Genomic DNA, 24,719 nt, shown 5'->3' with positions numbered 1-24,719 from the left:
TTATCAGAGCACTTTATCCTATTTTCTGACTCATTGTGCTCTTGACCTTTGGCTCAAAAGCGCATCATGAGACAAAATTGAAGGAATAAAGGGTACACAGGAAATAGAAAATATGGGAAGGGATTAAACGGAACTATCTATATTTAAGCATAAACACATAACTTAATAAATTACTGATGATGATACCAGAAAATGAAAACTGTTGGAGACCTCAATTTGAGAGGAAAAGTAGAATGTGACAAATTTAAGACATCTGATAATAGTGAGGCAAAACGAACTAATAAGAAAGGAGAGCTGGTGCTGTTTCAGAATTTTTAGTTAGACATCCACGGAGTTCCCACAGCAGTGCCTCTTGGAGGTATAAATCTCAGAGCATGCTTTCTCCAGATCCTTTCTCCAGGTAGAAACATGTTTTCATATTGAACTGGTTTTCACTGCCCTCTTTCTGTAGAAACATGTACACCCTGTTTGTGGGTCTTGTTCTCCAGCGGCCTTAAACGCAGAAAGTGATCGTCAAGAATTAGTGCTTATATTTAGCGTAAATATTTTTTAAAGAAACATTTTCTATAATAATAAAAAGAGTCATTGTAAAATGCTTCCTGGGAATCAAAAAGAAGTGTGGTGGGGGGAGGTGAAGAAATCAAAGGAAATACTTGTATACTTTGTTACATTTTAGTAGTGAAGGGGAGGTCTTGAGTATACTAAAAAGTGATACTCTTAGAAGAAGTGAAAGCTAAATAGGCTGGGCCAGATGCTCTATCCTTAGTGTTAGTTAACTGGTATTACACAAGGGAATGACTGAGATTCAGCAGGTGTTCTCTTAAGATTTATCAGTTCTTGAGCTACTGTCAATAATTGAATCTTGCTAGCAGATTATTTTTCAAATGTGTGATTGAACATTCAGCCTGAATACTAGTGGGATTGTGGGAGAATGAGAAAGGACTTAGGACAAGCATGGAATGTATGCTATGTAAATATATATGACTAGTTTGTGAAAACATAAAGATATATTTATTACTAATGGTATTTAATGTTACACCAGAGGCAAAAATTCAATGTAGAACTGAAAAATATCTTTATAGAAAAGGAGAAAGGGAAAAAATGATGGCGCTTCATGATAGTAGTCCAAACATGGGTCTGATAGTTAGCTGCAGAGCTGGCATTGTTTAAGATAAAGATGTTTCACTGTATCAGCGTATAAGATGGTAGTGGCTATGGATTTCATAGACTCATAGAAGTGAGAGCTGGAAGCCCTGTTATTTCATGGTGTTCACTATTCTGCCAGACCAGGACCGGCTGCCGCAGTCTGGTTTCCAGTGTGCTGCTCATTCTAACATTAGATGACTCAGACCATGGAGTTACTACTACTTATCTTGGGGGATTTTCCTCCAGCTGAAATCTCCCAGTTAAAATGTTTCCCTTTAATAGTGACTTAGAACTTTCTCTTTCTCATTACTTGTCATTCTGCTTCTGTGGTTGTTCTGGTCTTCCATAAATGTCTCCAAATCTAATGTTTACCAGCAAGCCATCTAGGTCAATAACATGTTTGTTTATTGATCAGAGCAATGGTTGACCAGATGGCCATCATAAATTTGCCCTAGTCTTCAGCATTACCTACCTGGTTTAATTTTAACATTCAACGCCTACCTGGGAATAATTTCTCTAAAGCGTATTTTTATTTTTCTGGAAATGTAAATGGGGTGTCAAACAGAGGGAACTTCAGTGCCATCACAAAGAAACTCCATAAGCATTTGTTTATTCAGCACATAATGGCACAGTGTCAAGAAGTTTCTGTTTTACATCACTCCTGTTACCTTCTTCTTACCCCTTGGGTCCCTCACCATTCCTTTCTCACCGTGACATGATGATTTATTTTCAGTGACAAGCACCTCTACCCAGTAAAGCTCTAGGAAGTGTCAGTGTATCGAGGTTCTCCCTGCCTGCCCCCTCAGGGAACCACACAGCAGCAGCCACATCATCTTAAACTAGGGAGATTGAGCATGGAATTGTCTTGGTCCTGAGAGGTGTCATTGTCACCTTATGTTTCCACATCAACTGGTAATTCATGGTCAGGAACATGAAAGGACAGGATTCCCTGAACAGATTCTCTCTGAATTTTACTGTAGTTCTCTGCTAATATATTACTTTACAAGTGTCTTGTTTTGATAGATATTTTAAGTAAAATATTAACACGGTTTGGGTAATTTTAGGAAAGCACAGCAATTTTTAAAATAAGGCTAATTAACTTCATACACCAGCACGTTTATTGGGCTCAGAGATGTGCCAGCTGAGAAATGTGACCAGGAAGAACACTTTGTCCATTGACTGACTGAGATTTAATTTATGTACAGTTTGTCTGTGTTGAAGGACCATTCTTTGTTAGCTGAAGTGAACGTTTCTGCCTAGCATGGGTGTAAAAATATTGACTGAGTCTATAGAGTGTCTCAAACTGTCTCTGATTAAACAGCAGTTATTGTTTTTGTTTAATTTCCATTCTGTCACAAACTAATGCTTATATAAAATACATTAAAAATGAGATACTACAATAGTGAAATAAAAATTGAAGACATACAAGATTATATTTGATTCAGCAGACATAAAAATACTCTGTCAGATTACTATAAAAGTTTCTAAATATTCTCAGCTTTATGCAGACCTCATCACAGACCATTCATAAACACTTCCTGAACTGTTACTGATCCCAGTGTTACATATTTTGAGTGACATTTGTCTAGACGAACACTGTTGTGAGGTGCACACACATGAAGTGATCAGCATATGGGTAATAATCAAATACATTAAAATGTATTGGTATTTACTTATGTCCTTTAAGAAACAGTAAGGAATTTGTTTCAACAAGTTCTTTGGGTGAGTGTGTAAAGTAAGAGTTGAATTTACTTGTTAGCTAAGCAATAGCTCCTGTTTGTTTTTAAGTTGGTACTTTTACAAAGGAGTTAACTATTAATTATTATTAATTTTTAATTATTATTAACTTTTTTGTTTGATGCTTTACATAATTATTTTATTTCATTTGTTCCTCACAGTAATACTATAAGGTAGATGTTATCTTCTTTTTTTTAATAAATTAATTTTTACTGGAGTATAGTTGCTTTACAATGTGTTCATTTCTACTGTCAGCAAAATGAATCAGCCATACATATACATATATCCCCTCCCTTTTGGACTTCCTTCCCATTCAGGTCACCACAGTGCATTAAGTAGAGTTCCCTGTGCTACACAGTATGTTCTCATTAGTTATCTATTTTATACATAGTATCAATAGTATATATGTGTCAATCCCAATCTTTCTTATAGATTTTTTTTTTATGCCAAAGAAGAATATGCTTAATGTCAATTGCCCACTTAGGCATAAGCAATCCATTGGATCTGAACCTTGCATACACTTATTTTTCAAGTATTATTATGGTACCTCGTTAATGCAAATCCGTGTCACACTCCTACATGATGAAACTCCGACCATTATTAATCATCTTAAATGTGACTTGGGGTCTTATTTTCTCCTAAATGTTGTCAGTGAAGTACTGTAGGTCTCTGCTGTTTTCTTTCAGCGAATTCAAGGTCGAAAAGCCAGCCTGGAGGAAATACAGCTTGTTCATTCTGAACATCACTCGCTGTTGTATGGCACCAACCCCCTGGATGGACAGAAGCTGGACCCCAGGACACTACTAGGTCTGTATGGGCCTCCATTCTACTGAGAACAGCACATTCCAGCACTGTCATTAGTCAGCGCTGCTGTCAGTTCAAAATACTTGGCAAGCAGTGAGACAAAAAATCAGCTTTTCCAACAGCACTGCTCTGTGGAATGAGTCGTTTACAATAGAAGTCAATGTAGATGAAGAAAATCCCGCATTAGAAAAAATGACACTGCAAGTTTCATGATGTTTACTTTTATTTGAATAGCATTTGTTCACTGTGTTTTAGCTGACAGGAATAAATGCACTGTGGAGTTTGCTGGCTTACATTTTTAGACTAAAAAAAATAGTTTTTGTGTTCTTTATGCAAATTTATCTTCACCTTTCACATTTATTTTGTGTCTTTCAGTTCTTTTTTCTATGACCTTAACAGACAAAGGGTATAATACAACTTATTTTAAGTGAAAACTCCTTACTGCTACACCTAGAACACTGTATTTTATAGTAAGATTGCATTTTAAATCTTAATATTATCAGAGTTTAAAATCAAATTTATGTTTCACAGCTTTATATAGACTTTATATGAGCGATAGAAACAACAGATTTTGAAGAAAGTTCATGACAAAACCGTATTTTAACGGAAACAATCTATTAATTACGTTTATTCATAATCTTTTACAATGCAATAACAATACATGACATGGCAATGTATGACAGAAAGATCATGTTTTAAGTTTTTTAACTAAAAAAGGCATTTGAGGACTTTTTCTTGCCCCTTTCTTTCAAATAAACCTATTGTGTCAGTTCCAAATAATTGGACTCTTTCACGCAATTCAGTATTATTTCAAAATGATTTTATGTTAACTGGTCCTAAACAATTCAAAAGCAAGTGTATGACATGTAGTAGGCAGGCATCTTGGAAAGCAATTATAAGGGGAAATTAACAGTTACCAATTATAACGCTAAAAATCTGCCCTTTTAAAACAAGTGACAGGCATCCCTAAATTTATGAAATAAAGGTATATGGTTGAGTGTGTGTGTGCATGTACATGCATGCAAGGTAGGGAGAAATTGACAGAAAAGGGAACACAGAAAAATTACTCAATTTTTAGAAAGCGTATTATGAAAATTTGATGATGAAAATCAATTTGTATAGTAGAATTAAAGTCATATATGGACTTCCCTGGTGACGCAGTGGTTAAGAATCCGCTTGCCAATGCAGGGGACACGGGTTCAAGCCCTGGTCTGGGAAGATCCCACATGCCACGGAGCAACTAAGCCCGTGCACCACAGTTACTGAGCCTGTGCTCTAGAGCCTGTGCTCTGCAACAAGAGAAGCCACCACACTGAGAAGCCCACACACTGCAATGAAGAGTAGCCCCTGCTCGCCACAACTAGAGAAAGCACGCACGCAGCAACAAAGACACAATGCAGCCAATAAATAAATAAAATAAATTTATTAAAAAAATAATAAAATAAAATAAATATTCAAATTTCTTTAAAAAAAGAATTAAAGTTATATAGTAACATAAAGGACAGTGAGTCAATCTAAACATATATAATCTGTGTGTTTTTTTCTTCTTTCTGTTGAAGGAATCTATCTCTGCACATGCAGATCTTTACATAAAGTACTTCTTTTGCTGTGGATACTGTCATAAATGTCCTTATTTTAACATGAATTAATAATCCCACCCAGTTTACCAAAATGATGAAGTAAACCAAACAATAACTTTCATGGTCTTCTGTGGTCGAAATACTGATGCATTTTAAAGATTGGAAGCTATGTCCATTTTGATTATTGTTAATTTAGTTAAGAGAAAACAAGTAGAAAACCTTCCCTATTTCTTTTCTTTTCTATATTTTTTAACTAGCTCTCAAATTATTATTCAACCTAAGCATAGGACTAGGTACTTTGGATTTAGTTAGGATAAATTTACACATAGGTGTTTAGATGTTCCAAGACCACCATTATTCCACATTTTAAGAGAAAGGACATATTTGTAAAAGAAATGAAATTTAAACTCCGGCAACTTTGAACTGTCATACTTATGAAACATGGCAATACCACTTTTTTTTTAATGAAATTTGACACTTTTGAGAAAAACAGATTTTCTCAAAACACACATATCATTTAAAGATTTGATGATTTAGAAATGAATTCTAATACATAATTTAGAACTTGGACAGAAGTCCTTTTCAAATATGTATGCAATGAAAACACCAAGTACCAATTATTTAATTTTTACAGTTTTGATCCAAATGGCCATTTATCTCATTAGTTCTGAATATTTAATGTGAGATAAAATTCATACAATTGATGATTTTAGAATCAACTTTAGATACACATGTGGAGTTCCATAGGCACCTCTCAGGGATCAGTGCAACGATGTCAGCCTTGAGTGCAAGCTACAGGAGTAAAGGTAACCAAGGATGTTGCATTGCTAGGTCTTGATATCGAGCACTAAATTCCTCTTTGATGATGCTTCTGAACTGTATCAGTTTCTCTCATGAATCCAGAAACTTGGCCAATTTTCCTCAATTCAGGGTCTCAGTTAAAAATCCCATTCTTTTAAAAGTTTAATTTTTCATAATTTTTTGTTCTTTGTGAAATTTGAGTTCTTGTGGCTTGTTTTTTGTATCTAAAAGACCAGATTGAAGCTGCCTTGTATGAATGTATAGAAATTCATAGCCATCAAGATATTTTCTCTCTCTTTATCCCTTTCTTTTTCTCCCACCCATCCTCTTCTTCCTCTGATCCCTCCCAACACAGATGGTGAGGGAGGGGTTGTCGATGCACACACACAGTAAACTGAAATTTATTCAATTCTATGAATTCTCTGAATTTAATTGATACTACTACTTTTGATAGTTATGTTCTGGAGTTAGGAGAAAGGATTTAAACAAAAGTTCATTATGACTGGACCCATCAGTCTTCGTATGTTGAAAGACATCTATAGCTTATAGAATAATTAGATTTGAAAATGGGCAGCATTTATCTCTTTAAATACTCTAGACCCTGTAAGGTGACACTTTTCAAACATTCTCTTTAGTCATTTCTGCCGAGAGGTTTTTCCTTAGCATTAATATTCCTGTCATTCTTACTACCAGTTTTCGTTATCTTGTGGCTAGCCAGAGCTCAGTCCATGGGTGAGGCAATATAACATTATTAAAAAATAAATTGAGTCAGTTCAGTGAAATAAACATTTTTTGCATACTACTAAATTTAAATTATCGATTAATTTGGTTGTTTAATATTATTTAAACAGTACTAAGCTAGATTCTCCTCAAGTATTAAATCATTTATTTTCTGTATTCCCTTAGAGTTTAAGAATTTTTTAGATTACTTTAAAAATTACTTCAGTACACTGTAATATTATCTTTAACCTTTTTCACTGACTATGGAATGAAGAGTTCAGACATTAAAATATACATTATTATATATTTTAATTTCACATATGACATATGAATACATCCTTGCAAAATATTCAGTGACACAGAAATATCTTTGTTATGAGGAACAACTTAAGAAAACTTTTTACCTCTCCCCAAGCTATCCATAAATTTTTTTTTTTTTGCGGTACGCAGGCCTCTCACTGTTGTGGCCTCTCCCGTTGCAGAGCACAGGCTCAGTGGCCATGGCTTACGGGCCTAGCTGCTCCACGGCATGTGGGATCTTCCCGGACCAGGGCACGAACCCCTGTCCCCTGCATCGGCAGGCGGCCTCTCAACCACTGTGCCACCAGGGAAGCCCCCATAAAATTTTTTATGTATCTTTTACTGAAGTCAGTATTCCAGTTTTAATATTTTTTCATGATTTGTTTATTTTTTTTGTTGACTTTTCATCTTTTTTTCGTGAGGCTCCTTATATATAACGAGATATCTTATTTTTTCACTTGCACTTACATTTTTCTTTATCATTTTCCATCTGTTAGCAATTGCATGTGAAAACTCATACAATTTATTGTTTTCAAAATAAACTTTCTTCTGTGACAGTAAAATCTATTTAGACTTTTACTGACATGATGTGAATTCCATCACAAACCTGTTTTCAATTTTCATTATTTATTTCATTGATCATCAATAGAACAAATGAATTAGGATAAGTGAAATGGAGGTTTGTACCTGGTTCTACCACGAATCTCCTGAGTGACCCATATGAGTCACTTCAGAGCTGTTTAACTGTGATATAGAAATGCCCACTGCCGTTCCTTTAATTACTTTGCAAGACAGATTTTAGTCTTGGAGGTTTAGGAGTAGTAATTTTTTGTTTTCTCTATACATGTAGTAGATAATGTAGAAAATCAAAGTGCAGGTAAACAAAAATGATTAAAAATTCCATAAAATCTCAATTCCAAAAGATACTCACAAGTAAGATTTTGGCATTTACTTTAAAGATACATTTATATGTATATTATATAGATCCCCAAAAGGTTATCCTATTTATAGTGATTTGTGACTTATTTGTTTAAAAAATTGTGAATGTTGGAGAGGTTTATAGTATACTTGGTCTTAGCTATATCTGAAGTAGAACTTAAAGATAGGTCTGTATACTTAAATAAATGCTTTAATATTTGGAGCATGTAAAAAATGACAGTGTATTTCATAAACTTTGCGGCTCAAAACATTACACTGGAAGGATACACGTAATGAACAGCTGAGTTATTTATGATAAGTTATAAACAAAAAAGGTATTGTGATAAACATCTGTAGGGCAGTTGAAAAAAATCTTGAGACTCAACTTTCATAAGTATGTGTTTGTTCATGTGGAGTAAAAGGCTCTACATGTAATAATATATGTATTAATTTGCTTTGAGTTCTTAACTATCTAAAATTTGATCAGTTTCCTTCTGACTCAAATGATAAATACGATGTGACATATTATGTGTTAATAAACACCAAAAATTTTAAAAACTATAATTATATTCCAATTTATATATTTTTTCATGTCTTCTTACTGTGTAGGTGACTCTTCTCAAAAGTTTTTTTCTTCATTACCTTGTGGTGGACTTGGGGTAAGTATGAGTTTGTTTACTGCTTTTTAAAAAAAATTTTTTATTGGAGTATAGTTGATTTATAATGTTGTGTTAGTTTCATGTGTACAGTAAAGTAAATCAGTTATACATATATCCACTCGTTTTTAGATTCTTTTCCCATATAGGTCATTACAGAGTACTGAGTAGTGTCCCCTCTGCTATACAGTAGGTCCTTATTAGTTATCTATTTTATATATAGTAGTGTGTATATGTCAATCCTAGTCACTCAAATTATCCCCACCCCCTTTTCCCCCTGGTAACCGTAACTTTGTTTTCTACACCTGTGACTCTGTTCTGTAAATAAGTTCATTTGTACCATTTTTTCTTTAGATTGTACATACAGGCGATATCATATGGTATTTGTCTTTCTCTGTCTGACATACTTCGCTCAGTATGACAATCTCTGGGTCCATCCATGTTGCTGCAAATGGCATTATTTCATTCTTTTTTATGGCTGAGTAATATTCCATTGTATATATGTACCACACCTTCTTTATCCATTCGTCTGTCGATGGGCATTTAGGGTGCCTCCATGTCCTGGCTATTGTAAATAACACTGCAGTGAACACTGGGGTGCATGTATCTTTTCGAATAATGGTGTTCTCCAGATAAATGCCCAGGGATGGGATTGCTGGATCATATGGTAGTCATATGTTTAGTGTTTTAAGGAACCACCATACTGTTCTCCATAATGGTTGTACCGATTTACATTCTCACCAACAGTGTAGGAGGGTTCCCTTTTCTCCACACCCTCTCCAGCATTTATTGTTTGTAGATTTTTTGATCATGGCCATTCTGACTGGTGTGAGGTGATACCTCATTGTAGTTTTGAGTGCTTTTTGACCATCTGTATGTCTTCTTTGGATAAATGTCTATTTAGATATTCTGCCAATTTTTCCATTGGGTTGTTTATTTTTTTGATATTGAGCTGCATGAGCTGTTTGTATATTTTGGAGATGAATCCCTTGTTGGTTGCTTCATTTGCAAATATTTTCTCCCATTCTGTCATTTGTCTTTTTGTTTTGTTTATGGTTTCCTTTGCTGTGCAAAAGCTTTGAAGTTTCATTAGGTCCCATTTGTTTATTTTTGTTTGTATTTTTATTACTCTAGGAGGTGGATCCAAAAAGATCTTGCTGCTATTTATGTGAAAGAGTGTTCTGCCTGTTTTTCTCTAAGAGTTTTATAGTATCTGGTCTTACATTTAGGTCTTTAATCCACTTTGAGTTTACTGCTGTGTATGGTATTAGGGAGTGTTCTAATTTCATTCATTTACATGTAGCTGTCCAGTTTTCCCAGCACCACTTATTGAAGAGTCTGTCTTTTCTTCATTGTATATTCTTGCCTCCTTTGTCATAGATTAGGTGACCACAGGTGCGTGGGTTTATCTCTGGACTTTCTATCCTGTTCCATTGATCTATATTTGTTTTTGTGCCAGTACCATACTGTTTTGATGACTGTAGCTTTGTAGTATAATCTGAAGTCAGGCAGCCTGATTCCTCCAGCTCTGTTTTTCTTTCTCAAGAGTGCTTTGGCTATTCATGGTCTTTTGTGTTTCCATACAAGTTGTGAAGTTTTTTCTTCTAATTCTGTGAAAACTGCCATTGATAATTTGATAAGGATTACATTTAACCTGTAGATTGTTTGGGGCAGTATAGTCATTTTGACAATATTGATTCTTCCAATCCAAGAACATGGTATATCTCTCCATCAGTTTGTGTCATCTCCAGTTTCTTTCATCAGCATCTTATGGTTTTCTGAGTACAGGTCTTTTGCTTCCTTAGGTAGGTTTATTCCTAGGTATTTTATTCTTTTTGATGTGATGGTAAATGGAATTGTTTCTGTTTACTGCTTTTAAATAACATAAAATTCCAAAAATATATCCTTTGATTTATCTGGTCAGTTGTGTTTAAGGCTGTTCCTCAGTAAAAGTTATGCTGGACTTCAGGTTATTATGGCTACATAATTTGTAGGGCTCAGTGCCAAATGAAAATAGAGATCCCTTTGTTCAGAAATTATTAAGAATTTCAAGATGGCAAAAATACCAAAGTAATCCAAACTTGGGGCCCCTGCTAAATACAGGTTCCTGTGTGAAGCCACTTTGCTAGACTTTTATATTGCTAGAGAAAAGGTAATATGAGAGGGTTTATAACGTAGTTTCATAGCAGAATTCAGTTTTCAGTAGAGTCATACTGAGTATGCATATGCATTATATTCCTGGTGAAAATGGCATAAACTTCACAAAGCACTTTGCATTGTGGGACATTTTGTTTGTGAACCTCCTGAGGCCATTTTTGTCTTCAATAATTAACAAAGCCTTTTTAACCCAGGATATTTATACCATATTTCAAGGACAAATTTGTTCAAATCCAACAATGTATGAAGAAAAATGTCTGCATTTTTGTGGATGATTAGAACATACCCTATAACCTGCAATCTATTTAAAGTTAACCCTTACCAGTAACAAGCCATCATCCTGTAGAACTGAGTGCTAACTCATGTTAGGACAGAGTAATTCTAGATCAGGTTTCCAAGGACTAAGGAATTTAAGTCAGTTAAGTTTCTTAGATATTGAAGGAAAGAACACAACTAGTCCTGAGTACGTTTTAGGTGATATTTTGCTATAACTAAATTTTATACAGGGAAATCCCATACATTTTCAGCTAATTCTGTCATTTTAGTGATGCTAGATTTTGCAAGGATAATCTTTCTATTCCTTCACCTGTGACTCTGCCTTCTAGAAATAAAAATGGCAACTACAACCAATATCCATTTGGACTTTACAGTTTACCAACATGCACCTGAGGTTTGTAATAACGTTATAACGTAGTCGTAATTATTAACACCATTTTGCCGATGAGAACCTGAAGGCTCAGAGAAGTGAGGTTATTTTGCTGAAGTTACTTAGGAAAGGCTGAAAGGCTGAAGGTATGAAGTTGACGTGCACGTCCATGTGGAGGAGTTCCAAAAGAGCATTTTAGGTCCTTCCAACGCTCTCATCTTCAACAGACCAGCCGCAGCCCCTGGAGCCTAGCAGTGCATCTGTGTGGCTAACGTAGTGTGGTCCCCTTGATGGCAGCTCACCAGTGAGCTTTGCTTTTTGACTCCTAGGACAGGACAGTCACCATCCCACATTAATCCATGCTTATTTTTTGCAAACCTCCGGTGAAGCCAGGAGCTTACAGAGTCATTCTAGAAAGCAGAGAATTTACTGACTTTTAAAATGGGTTTCATTGGTTTTTGCACTTATTTTCTGACATCCCAAGTGGCCATTTTTAGAGAATGGCTGATTACCTACAAATGAGGCAAAGAATGAAGCAAAGTTAATGACTGCTTAGTGGGGATGGTAATGGGGAGGAAATCAAAGCTGTGAAAAGAGTGGTGATCATCAAACTCCCACTCACTTAACAAGTACATTTAATTCATGATCCAGAGTTGAAATGAGGACAGTTCACTAGGACCCACTTCCCAAGTCTGACCTCTGCTGTGCCTATGACTCACTATGCCTTGAACGTAAAATACATGTACTCAACTGTGCTAAACACATACCAAGTAAACTTCCTATTCTTTAGCAAGAACTGCTCTAGTAAACTCTTAGAAGTACCCAAGGAATGAATAGTGGCTGCTGCTTCTGGCACAGTGGGTGTCATAGAATAACACCTAATCAGTATGGTGGCAGCAAAGGTGGTGGATAAATCTGGCTTGCACAAGCAGAAGCAGGTAGAGTAAGATTGGATTAGTTTGACTCCATCACTGCTGGAAAGTGCTGGAGAGAGGCATCTCTGTTTTTCAAATTGGCCTATAGGTCTCCTGGTGGTGTTTATGTAGGTCTAGGTGAGTGTGTATGTGTTGTGTTGTGTATACCTACGCTTGTTGATGCTCTAGAGAACTAGCTTGATTCAGTGTTTTGGGGTTTTTTTAGGAATCAGATTGTGTTCTTAGACATTCAGGAACCATCTTGACTCCTAAGATCTTTGGTTTTGATATAAGTCCTAAGAGAAACTCTGGGTCCTGTGGATTTGTATCCATCTAAATTTTTACCTCCAGGACAGTCCAAGACATATTACGTATACAAAAGATACCCAGTATGAACATGGAGTGGCCCAGCTTGGCAACATGGGGGCACACCAGCAAGCTTGGAAACCACTAAAATCGCTTTTGTCTTAAGGCATTTCTTCCGGTTCATATTATCTAAGATGAACCCATTGGTTTAAATTCCAAAACACTTAATGCTCCCCAGTTGTTGGGATAAACCCCAGTTGCCTAGAATATATACCTTCCTACCAGATGGGTTTAATTTATACCTACTGAATGCTGATGGATTAATTGGCTTTTGAGGGGTCTGCCTGGGACATGATGAAATTAAAAAAATCTCTACCTCTTATTAGCTTTTCCTGTAAAATTGCAGGTGATAATTTGGTCAAGTAGCTCAATGGGTGAACGGTAATAAGTTGCTTTAAAGTGTGCTCTCCAGAATTGCATTTTGGACAACAATCTCAAGGTTTCCAAATTCCTTTGTGTTTGGTTCTCATTTTGTTTCGTTACTATGGCATGACTCATTTCTGATTACTGTGTGATTGCACTGCAAGAAAATGCACCAACTGAAAAGAGCATTTTACCAAATCCCGGGCCTTGGTAGTCATATAGTGAAACAGATAATTAAGGGACTCTGGAAACAAAAGCCAGTGCCGGACCACTTTAGTTCTCACTCCTCAGGGTATATCACTAAAAATAGTGATCATTTTCCTGGCCATCTGACCTGCTGCTGTGTGAAGAAATCTTGAAGTCATTTCTCAGCCTTATTTTTCCCTCTTCACTTGGTAGGCCACAAAAAAACCCACAAAAGCAAGGACGAGCAGGCTTTTATGATAATGTCGTCATCAGCTCCCAGCTTCAAACGCTTCTGCGGCTTTTGAGTTGTCATTTATAACTTGGAACTGAATCGACCCATAATTCCCCTGATACACTTAGAGAAATTGATAACAGACTCTGCACTTCTTTTATGGCTCGGAGGAGGCAACTCCAATCACATCACTATTGGCAGGCAATATTATTTTTTGACATGGTTGTAAAAGTATAAAGGGGCTTATGGCATTTGTTTAGATGAGGAATGGGCTCTCAAGCTGTGCTGGGGTTTACAGGACCAGATTAGTGAGAAGCAAAGGGAATATGATGTTTGCAAACAGGATATGATTTTATATATAAGTTTGGGTTTCATGCTCTGTTCCCTGGGGAAAGCCGTGCAGACAGCAGAGAATTCCACTTTTATCCTACAACAGACAAGCTCCTAGTGCCAAAAGGCAGAAAAATAAACGTGGTCAATGGGCAGTGTCAGACCCTTGATTGGAGGAGGAGCTGTGGAAGAGGCAGAACAATTCCCTGGGAGGAATGAGGAATTGCAGAGCATGGGCAGAATCTGGGCCTGCCTAACTGGTCAAAGATGTGCCAAAAATGAGGCTCTGGGAGGTTTAATCAAGGCACCTTCTCCAGCAGCAGCTCAATCAGTCCGTGAACATGACACTGGCTTTTTATTACAAACTTTTACTCTGTCCATATTCTCTTTGATTATACCTAGATCTGGCACCGTGTGAGGCTTATGGATGTCATTTTTTTGTGATTTTTTGGGAGGGGGAAATAGAGAGAAGGATTAGGTGATTGTGTGGAGGTAATTTGAGGCTCATTTCAATTGCTCAGAGGTTTTCAGGAGACATTTTAGTTATATACTAACTATAATCCCTATAGAGGAGGCAGGTTTGGATGAAATGTGTCCAATTTTCTTGAATTTCGTCAAATTAAAAATGTACGCTCTCCCCTCTGATGTATGAAATGTACATATATATAAATATTATGTATATATATATACACACACACATGTTTTCAGAAGCAAATTCTATTCTTTCACTACATTTATAACTTCATATTATTTTCCCATTTATTATATAGCACATTGGTCCTCCGCATTCATTCCCCCAATGACAATTAAAAAAAGTTCCAGTGGCAAGCCTTTCAAAGACAGCTTTCTGTATTATATTATCATATATTATATTATCAAGGAATGATAATGCATTATAATATCAAGGAATGATTTATTTTATGACCAAATCTATGGACATATGGTTAAGTTCAACATAACAGAAAGGTTTGGTTAATACATTTTTCTGCTGTTTGCAGTGGTCTTCTTCGAAACAAAAAAATCAGTATTTTAGGAGGCATAACATGTGCCATCATAAGAGGGGTGAAGGGCAGGAAAAAATAAGATAAGGCTCGTTGCCAGTGATTAGACAAGGAGCAGGAAGGCAAAGACTAATGAGACAAGACTACTTTTCCCATTGCTCCTAGCCTTTTCAGTGGGCTGATCTGGATAAACGTTATGCTGTGGGAGCACAGAGGAGGGAGCTTCCAGAACAGAAAAGAAAGAAGAGGGGTGTGGAGGTTAACTCCAGCAGTTGTAAGCTGAATATTCCAGAACAATTAGGAATGAACTTGTGTGTGTGTGTGTGTGTGTGTGTGTGTGTGTGTGTGTGTTCAGGGTGGGTTACAACTGTGGAGTAGCGGGGAGGCATCCAGGCATTAACTGTTTAGGCTCTCATAACACACCGTATTTTTGACAAACGGACTAAGCAGTTGTCGATTAGTAGAAAATTTTTTTCCTCAGATAAAAACAGAACCAAAACCTAATGCTTATGCCAAAATTTGGATATTCCTGAAATTTTGATAATGACTCAGGAACCCCTTCCTCTTATCTTAAGGATATGCATCATGTGTTATTCCCACCCAGTTATCCCAAGCGAGCACAATGCCTTTTGTTACATCTGCAGAAAGAGGAGGGAATGGCATCTGTTTCTCACATGCAGTAATCAGGATAATGTTGATTTCTCTCATATTAATGGTCAGCTCAAACCTGGCTTGCAATCAGTGTTTCATTTCCTCCACTGCTGCTATCAAAGACGCATCACAATCCTCTTCCCTCCAGCACAATAAGAGGATCCACCCTGATTTGGAATCTCTCTTTTCCTCATCTCCCTTTCTAATTGTATTTGGATTTTCATTAGTTTTAAACTTGATGCAAATGATACTAGCAGGAACACCCCAGGGCACCTGGAAAAAGTAAAACAGATAAGCGGCCTTAATGAAATTGTTTTGAGAATTTTGTTTCATGCTGTGGATTCCACAAAAAGATCATGTTGCCCCAGACTTGGAAAATATAGTACAAAATATTATGCAAGCCAGGAAATTCTTTCTAAATAACAAAGGAAGTTTCCAGTATTGCATGAATTATGCTAATTGTGTATACTCAATGATAGTTGCAGGGAAATAGACAACATTCCCCACAGAGATAGACATACATACATTACTCTGTGTTTACTGCGAACTGTAAAATTTTATAGAATCTTTAAATGCATGATGTCCATTGCAGGGAAGAGGAAAATTAGAAATGAAAACCTTAACTTCCTCCTTAATTCACTTAACTGTAGCATGCCATCAGTGATTAAATTCTTTCGATTGCTTTGACATTATGGCTAAACACAACAGGATGCATTTTGGGGTTTTTTTTATGGGTTTTTCTTAATTTTTCTTTTTTTTTTAAGATTTAATTTAATTTTTTTTTTTTTTTTTGGCTGAGTTGGGTCTTCGTTGCTGCTCGCGGGCTTTCTCTAGTTGCGAAGAGTGGGGGCTACTCTTCGTTGCGGTGCGTGGGCTTCTCATTGCGGTGGCTTCTCTTGTTGCGGAGCACGGGTTCTAGGCACGCGGGCCTCAGTAGTTGTGGCACGCGGGCTCAGTAATCGTGGCATGTGGGCTCTAGAGCGCAGGCTCAGTAGTTGTGGTGCACGGGCTTGATTGCTCCGCGGCATGTGGGATCTTCCCGCAGCAGGGATCGAACCCGTGTCCCCTGCATTGGCAGGTGGATTCTTATCCACTGCGCCACCAGGGAAGTCCCGACAACAGCATGCATTTTGAAATTTCATTTTCATTTTCTTATTTAAAGTAAAAATGAATATGAAAAACTATTAAAATTCTTCTGTTGTCAAAATGAGATAGCTTAGAAATGCTATCATCAAAGCTTTACACATGTGTTTTTTACACTTGGGGCTACAACACCTGTAAAAAAGACATACGCAACTGTGTCAACCAAAGTAGTGTCAGTAGTAGGGAAGAAGAAAACATATTCATTTCTGGAATTCCTTTTTCTGTCATTTTACTCTGTTCATTTTCTTTACTGGCCTATGGTTCTTGATTATAAACATTCAGACAAGAAAAATTGCACCTTAGAGTCTGCAGTTGCTGAAGGTAAATGGATTTGATGAACTTCAGGCTTCTACCTAACTCAGGAAATCTATGATTCTATGAAACAAAAATTCAGAAATTAAAACATACTAGAATAAATTTGAATATACATCACTGATTGTCACTTCTGATTATCAAGAAAACATAAAACCTTAGTTCCAACAAAAATTTAGAGTTGACAAAGGAAATGAGACTACCTAGGAAAAAGGAATCTTTGGGACAGCTTCTGTGCTGTGCAGCCTGAAATGCAGATAAATCCAGGCTCACCTCAGACTTTCATTCTGATGTGAAAAAACTACACTTATATTTTCCCCTTGTCACATTTCTACCCTGGATAGTTTCGGGTCCAGATATATATTCATCCTGTAACTAATATCTAATACATAGTATTGATATATCATTACTGGATTTGTCTTTGCCAAGTATTTTGGCAGAAAGTTTAATAAAGTATAACTATTATGATTCTCAAACAATACACATAGTTTTTCTTACAAAATCCAAAACTAAAATAAATTAGTTTACTGAATGCTTGAGCCATAGTAGGCAGTTCACAGCAGAGTTCCTAGGACTGAATCATTCCAAACCCCCAAGTAGAAGCCATAGCTCCCAACTCCTAGGCCAGCAGCATCATTATCACTGGATCGTGTTTTATTTTTAAATATAAAATAATAAGTAAAATAAAGGACTTGAAATACAGAGTGATGACGCACCTTAGCAATGAAGCATATACATTAATTCATTGTTTTTATTGAGGCTAATAAGACTATTGAAGGGCTAATACATTTGAGAATGATATGCATCCCAAACCATTTGGTTTATTTATGCTTTTATCATATTCTAAATAATATGATTTGTATGGTCTCTAATATGTACTGTGGATACATTGTTATCCTTTATAACAATCTTTAAAGACTTCTCAAAGTGATTCTATACCATTCCGAAGTGTAATCTTTCAGTCCCAGGAGCCTTAGTACTAACTGTGTAACTGAGGCTTTGTAGTCTACAGAAAAGGAAACTGAGGCTCAGAGAGGAGAGTAACTTGTTCAAGTCTCATAGTTAGTAGGTGGTGAAGTATGATAGAAGTCTCCTGATTCCCAAGCTCTTAACCACAGTTCTGTGCACACACAACTCACCATAATTTCAACCTCACATGATTGTCAGCACTCCTTTCCCAAATGAGAGTAACCCTAACCGTAAGAAAAGCAAAATTGTTCCTTTTGCCAAGAAACATTCTCTTTTTAATTGAAATTCCTATAAAGTATTAAGTCCATGAACTCAGACATCATTAATTTGAGGTAAAAAATTATGTAGCTGTATACAGCATTTCAACTCTAACTGGACCACTGAAGAATCTCTGGCCTTGGAGGAAACCACTGTGGAGTGGGTTAGAGAGAATCTCATTTCACACACCGACTGAGTCAGAGGTAATTTTATTAAGTTGCTTTTGGTAGGAATGGGGCTCTAACATGCATTGTTTAGTGAATAAAAGGATCAGCTTATTATGAAATACCCTTTACACAGTATGTGCATCAGATTAAATAAAGAAGCAGTAGGAAAATACTAACATGATATTACTTGGCTGTAGCTCTAACTCAGTCTTGGTAGGACTGATCAGCAGGTCACTGAAATTGTGAATAGCAACAAAGGGAACTCTCACGTTCCTTCACTGACCACATAACCCACAGGAATCCATATATTATTTGTCAAATCCTTTAGTCCACCAGTATCTTAACTAAAGATCCTGAGTCTCAAGATGTAGCACTTTGCCACAACAAACATGTTACTTCAATTATTCTTGTTTTTGGCACGCAAATAGCAAAGGGATATTTTTCTGAAGATGAAGAGTGACTAAAAATTGCACATGTAAGGTCAGTAGAGCTGCCAGAAAGCAGTCGATCATACTGGGAGGGGGTTTGTAGTAGAGCATTAACGTACATGGCCTGCCCCTTGTCTCCTCCAGCTGCTGCATTAATAGTTCACGCCTTCTTTCCATATGGAATGTTGGTCACAGTGTTCATTCATCATATCCATGGTTTTCCTTGGAATCTGAAGGTCCTCCCTGTAGTTGCTCTGTTTCTTTTTCATCTCACCATGACTAAAGAAGCTAAGGTGTGGGCATTATAACCTACAAGTGATCCCAAGGGAACGGGCTGTCATTCATGTGTTCCTCTCAGTGTTGAACAAAAGAGAGAAAGCATGTGGTTTCACCCACCCATTGTCATCATAAATCCATCCCAGCTCCATTTCAAAGGTCTCAGGGTTTCAGCAGAACATCTAACATGAAATGAATACATACATTCGAAGAGCTGGCATGTTGTATCACATGGGAGAGGGGAGAACACCCATTGTTACAGGCTGCAGAGCCAAATGAAGAAGAATCCAATAAAGAATACCATAGCTCCTCAGCCCAGAAGTAGGTCTCTCATCATTATACTACGGAGGAGAAAAGTGATGATAACCCAGAGTTATAGTGGCCTCTCAAGAGGTTCTGAAGTGTTGCTACCTAGATGACTGCAGAACTATCCCTGAGAGGTTTTATGATTTTAGGGGATATGTCCTTCTGCCCAGCCCTGGAGTCAGAGAAACCAGCGATGCAAAGTCTCTGTTAATAATTATTTCAGTCATGTGAGTCTCAGTTTCTTCATCTGTATAATAGGGATAATGAAGCCTCTCTCATTGTGTTATTGTGAAGATCAAATGTAATGATGTAAGTTATCAGTGACAGCTGTGTCTATAGAATGGCCACTTCCCCACTTTGACGCGTGGCCCGAATTTTTTCTCCTTTTGCAGAGAATAAATAGGCTGCTGTCTCAAGGGTGTGATTTAAAAGCTTCAAAGCTCTGAAACCCTGGGGTCTCATAGGATGCACCTACCCAACTGATGTCCTACCATTAGAATCCTGGCACTGTAAGGAGACTAATAAGGAGGGGGAGGCCATTGTTTTTAGAAGCCCCTATGATGAAGCACATGGACAAAGAACCTTGATTTAGGAATTGGAATATTTGGATTCAAATCTCCACACTGTCAAAACTTGAAAAGTGTTTCTCTGACTGTGAAGTGTAGAATCTGATTCAACAGTACTGGATGGGGCCTGAGGTTCTGCATTTTTAACAAACACCCATGTGATGTCAATGCTGCTGACCCATGGACCACAGTTTGAGTGACAAGATCCTATATGACCGTGAATGGACAAATCATTTAATTTTTCTGTGCTTCAGTTTCTTTACTTCTTTTAAGTAGAGGTGATTAATGAAATGTGCTTCATCTTTCTCCTTAGGGACAAATGTGACATGCTTGGGGATCTGGTTGACTAAGACTTAGATGAGCAGTCTGTCTCCTTTGGGCAAATAGTTACAGGGCAAGGAAGTTTCTATGAGGGGCAGGGGTGAACCATGACGGCAGAGGTCCAGGGTGCTAGAGGAAACTCCAGGTGATGCTGGATGCCATGCCAGGGAAAGGAGGCACCTGATTCTGGCAAATGAAAGCTTCAGGTCTAGGTGTGACACTGACTGAGGAAAACAGAATGGTTCTTCACTCAGTTGTGTATGTAATACAAGAGCTAAATGGAAGAGGGATTTTTATGTCACGTTTTATCTTTATTTAGCCACAGGATAACACTGTCAAGAAATATATCACTATGGAATGAATTTGTTTTCATTCATTAATTTATTCCCTTTACAAAAATTTATTAATCATCTATTATGTGTCAGACCCTGAAGATACAGACACCCGTAGCCCTGCACTCACGGCACTTAAAACTAGCTTTCATGGTATATCGTTAAGAAGAGATCTACAGAACAAACAATAAAGAATCTCTCTTATTTTTTAAACAGTTTTATTGGAGTATAATTGCTTTACAATGGTGTGTTAGTTTCTGCTTTATAACAAAGTGAATCAGTTATACATATACATATATCCCCATAGCTCCTCCCTCTTGTGTCTCCCTCCCACCCTCCCTATCCCACCCCTCTAGGTAGTCACAAAGCACTGAGCTGATCTCCCTGTGCTATGCGACTGCTTCCCACTAGCTATCTATTTTACCTTTGGTAGTGTATATATGTCCATGCCAGTCTCTCACTTTGTCCCAGCTTACCCTTCCCCCTCCCCGTGTCCTCAAGTCCATCCTCTAGTAGGTCTGCATCTTTATTTCCGTCTTGCCCCTAGGTTCTTCACGACCATTTTTTTTTGTAGATTCCATATATATGTGTTAGCATATGGTATTTGTTTTTGTCTTTCTGACTTACTTCACTCTGTATGACAGACTCGAGGTCCATCCACCACACTACAAATATCTCAATTTCATTTCTTTTTATGGCTGAGTAATATTCCGTTGTATATATGTGCCACATCTTTATCCATTCATCTGTCGATGGACACTTAGGTTGCTTCCATGTCCTGGCTATTGTAAATAGAGCTGCAAGAACATTGTGGTACATGACTCCTTTTGAATTTTGGTTTTCTAAAGAATGTCTTTTAAAGTTCATATCTGTGTCAGTCCACTGGGGCTGCCGTAAAAAAATACCACAGACCGGGTGGCTCAAGCAACAGAAATTTATTTTATCACAGTTCTGGAAACTAGAACTCTAAGTTCAAGGTGCTGGAAGGATTGGTTTCTCCTGACGCCTCTCTCCTTGGCTTGCAGGTGGCTGCCTTCTCTCTTGTGTCCTCACGGGGCCTTTTCTCCGTGTGTACACATCCCTTGTGTCTCTTCCTCTTCTTATAAGGACACCAGTCCTATTGGATTAAGAACCTACCCTGGTGACCTCATTTAACATAAATTACCTTTGTAAAGGCCCTGTCTACAAATATAGTCACAATTGAGCTTCAACATTTGAATTGGGGGTGGGGCAGGGGGGGATACAATTCAATCCATAACAATATCCATGTCTAGGGTTGACTTTGATTGAAATCCCAGCTCTGTGCCTTATCAACTATGTAACTTTAGTCAAGTTACTTAACCTCCTAAACTCAGTTTCCTCTTTTGTAAAAGTGACTATAATACATTTTTTAAGCTATCATGGGGAATAAATTGAGTTATGTTTGTAAAATGTTTAACACAGGGTCCAACACTTACTAGGTATCCTTACTGCCCCATATCTCTTTCTTTAGATGCTGACCAAAGATATTCCCTTTTTCCTTTCTTTGGGTAATAAATTTGATTTTACTACCTCTTGCACTGAATCTACTAATAAATTCGGTTTTTCTCTCTCGAATCTTTCCTACTCCCACCCCCACTATCAGTATTCCCAGAAAGAAAATATCTACTGGAATCTTCAGTTCTAGCTGTAAGAGTGGAGGCTTGATGATAGAAAAATATTGAACTTTTCAGATATCTCTTAAGTGGATAAAAGGTAGTTATTCTATTCCCAAAACGGACAAATAAGAAATTTGGCTTGCAGATTCCATTATATGTAATGTAGAATTTAAAACTGACTAAGCTATGTAGATATATTAAAGCTAAAATGTCTTAGAAATCAAACCACACTAAAACAATTTCAGTGATTTTAAAATATTTGATAATTTCTAAGTTACTAAGATGCTGTATGCAGAAATGTCTGGTCCACAATAGATGATTCATTTAAAAATTACACTTTACCTGATGCAATGCAAAAGTTGAAAAGATATTGAATTTCTTTTACAGTTAAACTTTTATACAACATACCTAAAATGGTACAGAATAAGAACGATGATGAAAAACCTCAGTTTCTTTGTTGAGTCTGGTGTCTGTCAGGAGGTTTCTAGGGGCATCTGATCATTATTTAAAGTTTAAACTCAATTATTCAGAAATGCCCTGTGGCCCTAGAAGCAGCATAGCATAGCAGCAAGAGCTTACTAAACTGCTTAGTAGTAGCCAAGGAGTTTTGATTCCCAACTTTCAAGGGGAAATATTCAAGGAATCCAAGGAGCAGTCGTGTACCACATTAACCATGCACAGTGCATATGAAACTTGTTCTGTTAATGGGCACAATAGTATTACATTTAACTCTGGGAATATTTCCGAAAGGAATCAACAAGCTGCATTTAGATTATATAAAGGAGACTGTGCCTAAATTCCTTTTCTTCTAAGTCATTCTCTTTCCCTTTTAAATACTTTCAGTACAGGTAGCTTAATTTCTATCACGTGCAGCTTTTCAGAGCCTGAGCTTTGTTTCGGGTGCCAATGATTGAGCTATGCTGGATGTGCTTGGAAAAGGCCCACATTCATTCAGGAAACTCTAGCTGAACTAGATCCATATGTAGCTAAAAAAAAATGTAGCTTTGTGATTGGAGGTAGTTTCTGACTTCCAGCATTATCACATATGATTTTTGTTTTTGGTGTACTGCAGAATAGAAAGTAATTTTGGAACAAAACTCTGGATTTTTTTTTTCTTAGTTATTAGCATTTACTCAGAGCTTACTGTACTATACTTTCACCATTGTGTTGTACTGTGGTAAGCACTTTACATGCATTGACTAATTTAATGCTCATAAAGGTGGAAAGTGGTATTATCTCCATTTTTCTTAAGGCTTGGAATGGTTAATGAACTTGTCCAAGTTTGAACAGCTTTTAAGTGGAAATGGTAGTTTTCAAGGTCTCTAACTCTTAGGTCAACAAAAATAAATAAGGTGTTGTTGTACTAAACATTGATGGTGGCCTAAGCAAAAGCTACCACCCAAAAGAATGGGATAAGGTAGAGGAGACATTGTCTGAAGATTGGTTCCTTGGAAACTCTGTTAAAAAGCTTATTAGAGGACTGTTGCCCTCTCAGGCCCTTCTGGCTCCACAGGTTCTGTGGTTTTGTTTCTGTGGCATCTGCCTTAGTTTCTGTTAAGCCAGCATGCTGTGGGCATGGACTAATGATCATGGTGCGGAAAAAAGAAAGAAATATTATCTCTGGCCTGCCAGGTTTTAATGCCACAGCTAACCGTGTCTTCTTAGCGTGGGTCCCTACAGTGCCCCCCAAGGAGGGAGCCCCGGGAAGTCAGTCCCTGGGACAGTCTGGGAAGAAACTGGAAAAAGACCATCCATCCTCTCCCATCTCCACTCTCCTGTGCTCAGCGTGAATTAAAAGGGTCAGTACCACGTCCCAGTTTCAGATGCTGTTTTCCAATTGGTCGGCCATGTGATCTGGTGTGGATTTCCTTTAAAAATGAGCAATATCATAATGACATTGAGGGCAGAAGTACACAACAGGTAAGATGGTTCAGTAAGCTATAATTATACGTGCATTGTCGGGGAGACCCTCAAGATGGCGGAGGAGTAAGACGTGGAGATCACCTTCCTCCCCACAGATATATTAAAAATACATTTACATGTGGAACAATTCGTACAGAACACCTACTGAACGCTGGCAAAAGACTTCAGACTTCCCAAAAGATACATAGATATTTTTACTTTTTCTCTTTTTGTGAGTGTGTATGTGTATGCTTCTTTCTGTGATTGTGTCTGTATAGCTTTGTTTTTACCATCGGTCCTAGGGTTCTGTCTGTCCGTTTTGGGGTTTTTTTTTCTGTTTTTGATTTTTAGTATAGTTTTAGCACTTGCTATCATTGATGGATTTCTTTTTTGATTTCGTTGCTCTCTTCTTTCTTTTATTTTGTCTTTTTTATTACTTTTTAATTTTTTAAATTTTTAATAATTTCTATTTTTTATTTTATAAATTTATTTTATTTTATTTTATTTTTATTTTTTTCGTTCTTTTTCCCCCCTTTTCTTCTGAGCCGTGTGGCTGACAGCATCTTGGTGCACTGACCACATGTCAGTCCTGAG

General features: G+C 37.1%; 1 protein-coding gene across 1 annotated transcript in view; it reads left to right on the top strand.

Annotated features, from left to right (window-relative positions):
* Positions 1-24,719, top strand: part of HDAC9 (histone deacetylase 9) — a 581,469-nt gene that overhangs the window by 272,979 nt on the left and 283,771 nt on the right. Inside the window, exons 14-15 of the mRNA XM_067746216.1 lie at positions 3,570-3,690; positions 8,616-8,665. Of these exons, the coding sequence (XP_067602317.1) occupies positions 3,570-3,690; positions 8,616-8,665 (171 nt within the window). The remainder of the gene's footprint in view (positions 1-3,569; positions 3,691-8,615; positions 8,666-24,719) is intronic.

This window comes from Pseudorca crassidens, chromosome 8, assembly GCF_039906515.1.
Source record: "Pseudorca crassidens isolate mPseCra1 chromosome 8, mPseCra1.hap1, whole genome shotgun sequence".
Lineage (NCBI taxonomy): Eukaryota > Metazoa > Chordata > Mammalia > Artiodactyla > Delphinidae > Pseudorca > Pseudorca crassidens.
The sequence above is the reverse complement of the archived record's forward strand: the minus strand, read 5'-3'. Positions and strand labels throughout refer to the sequence as shown.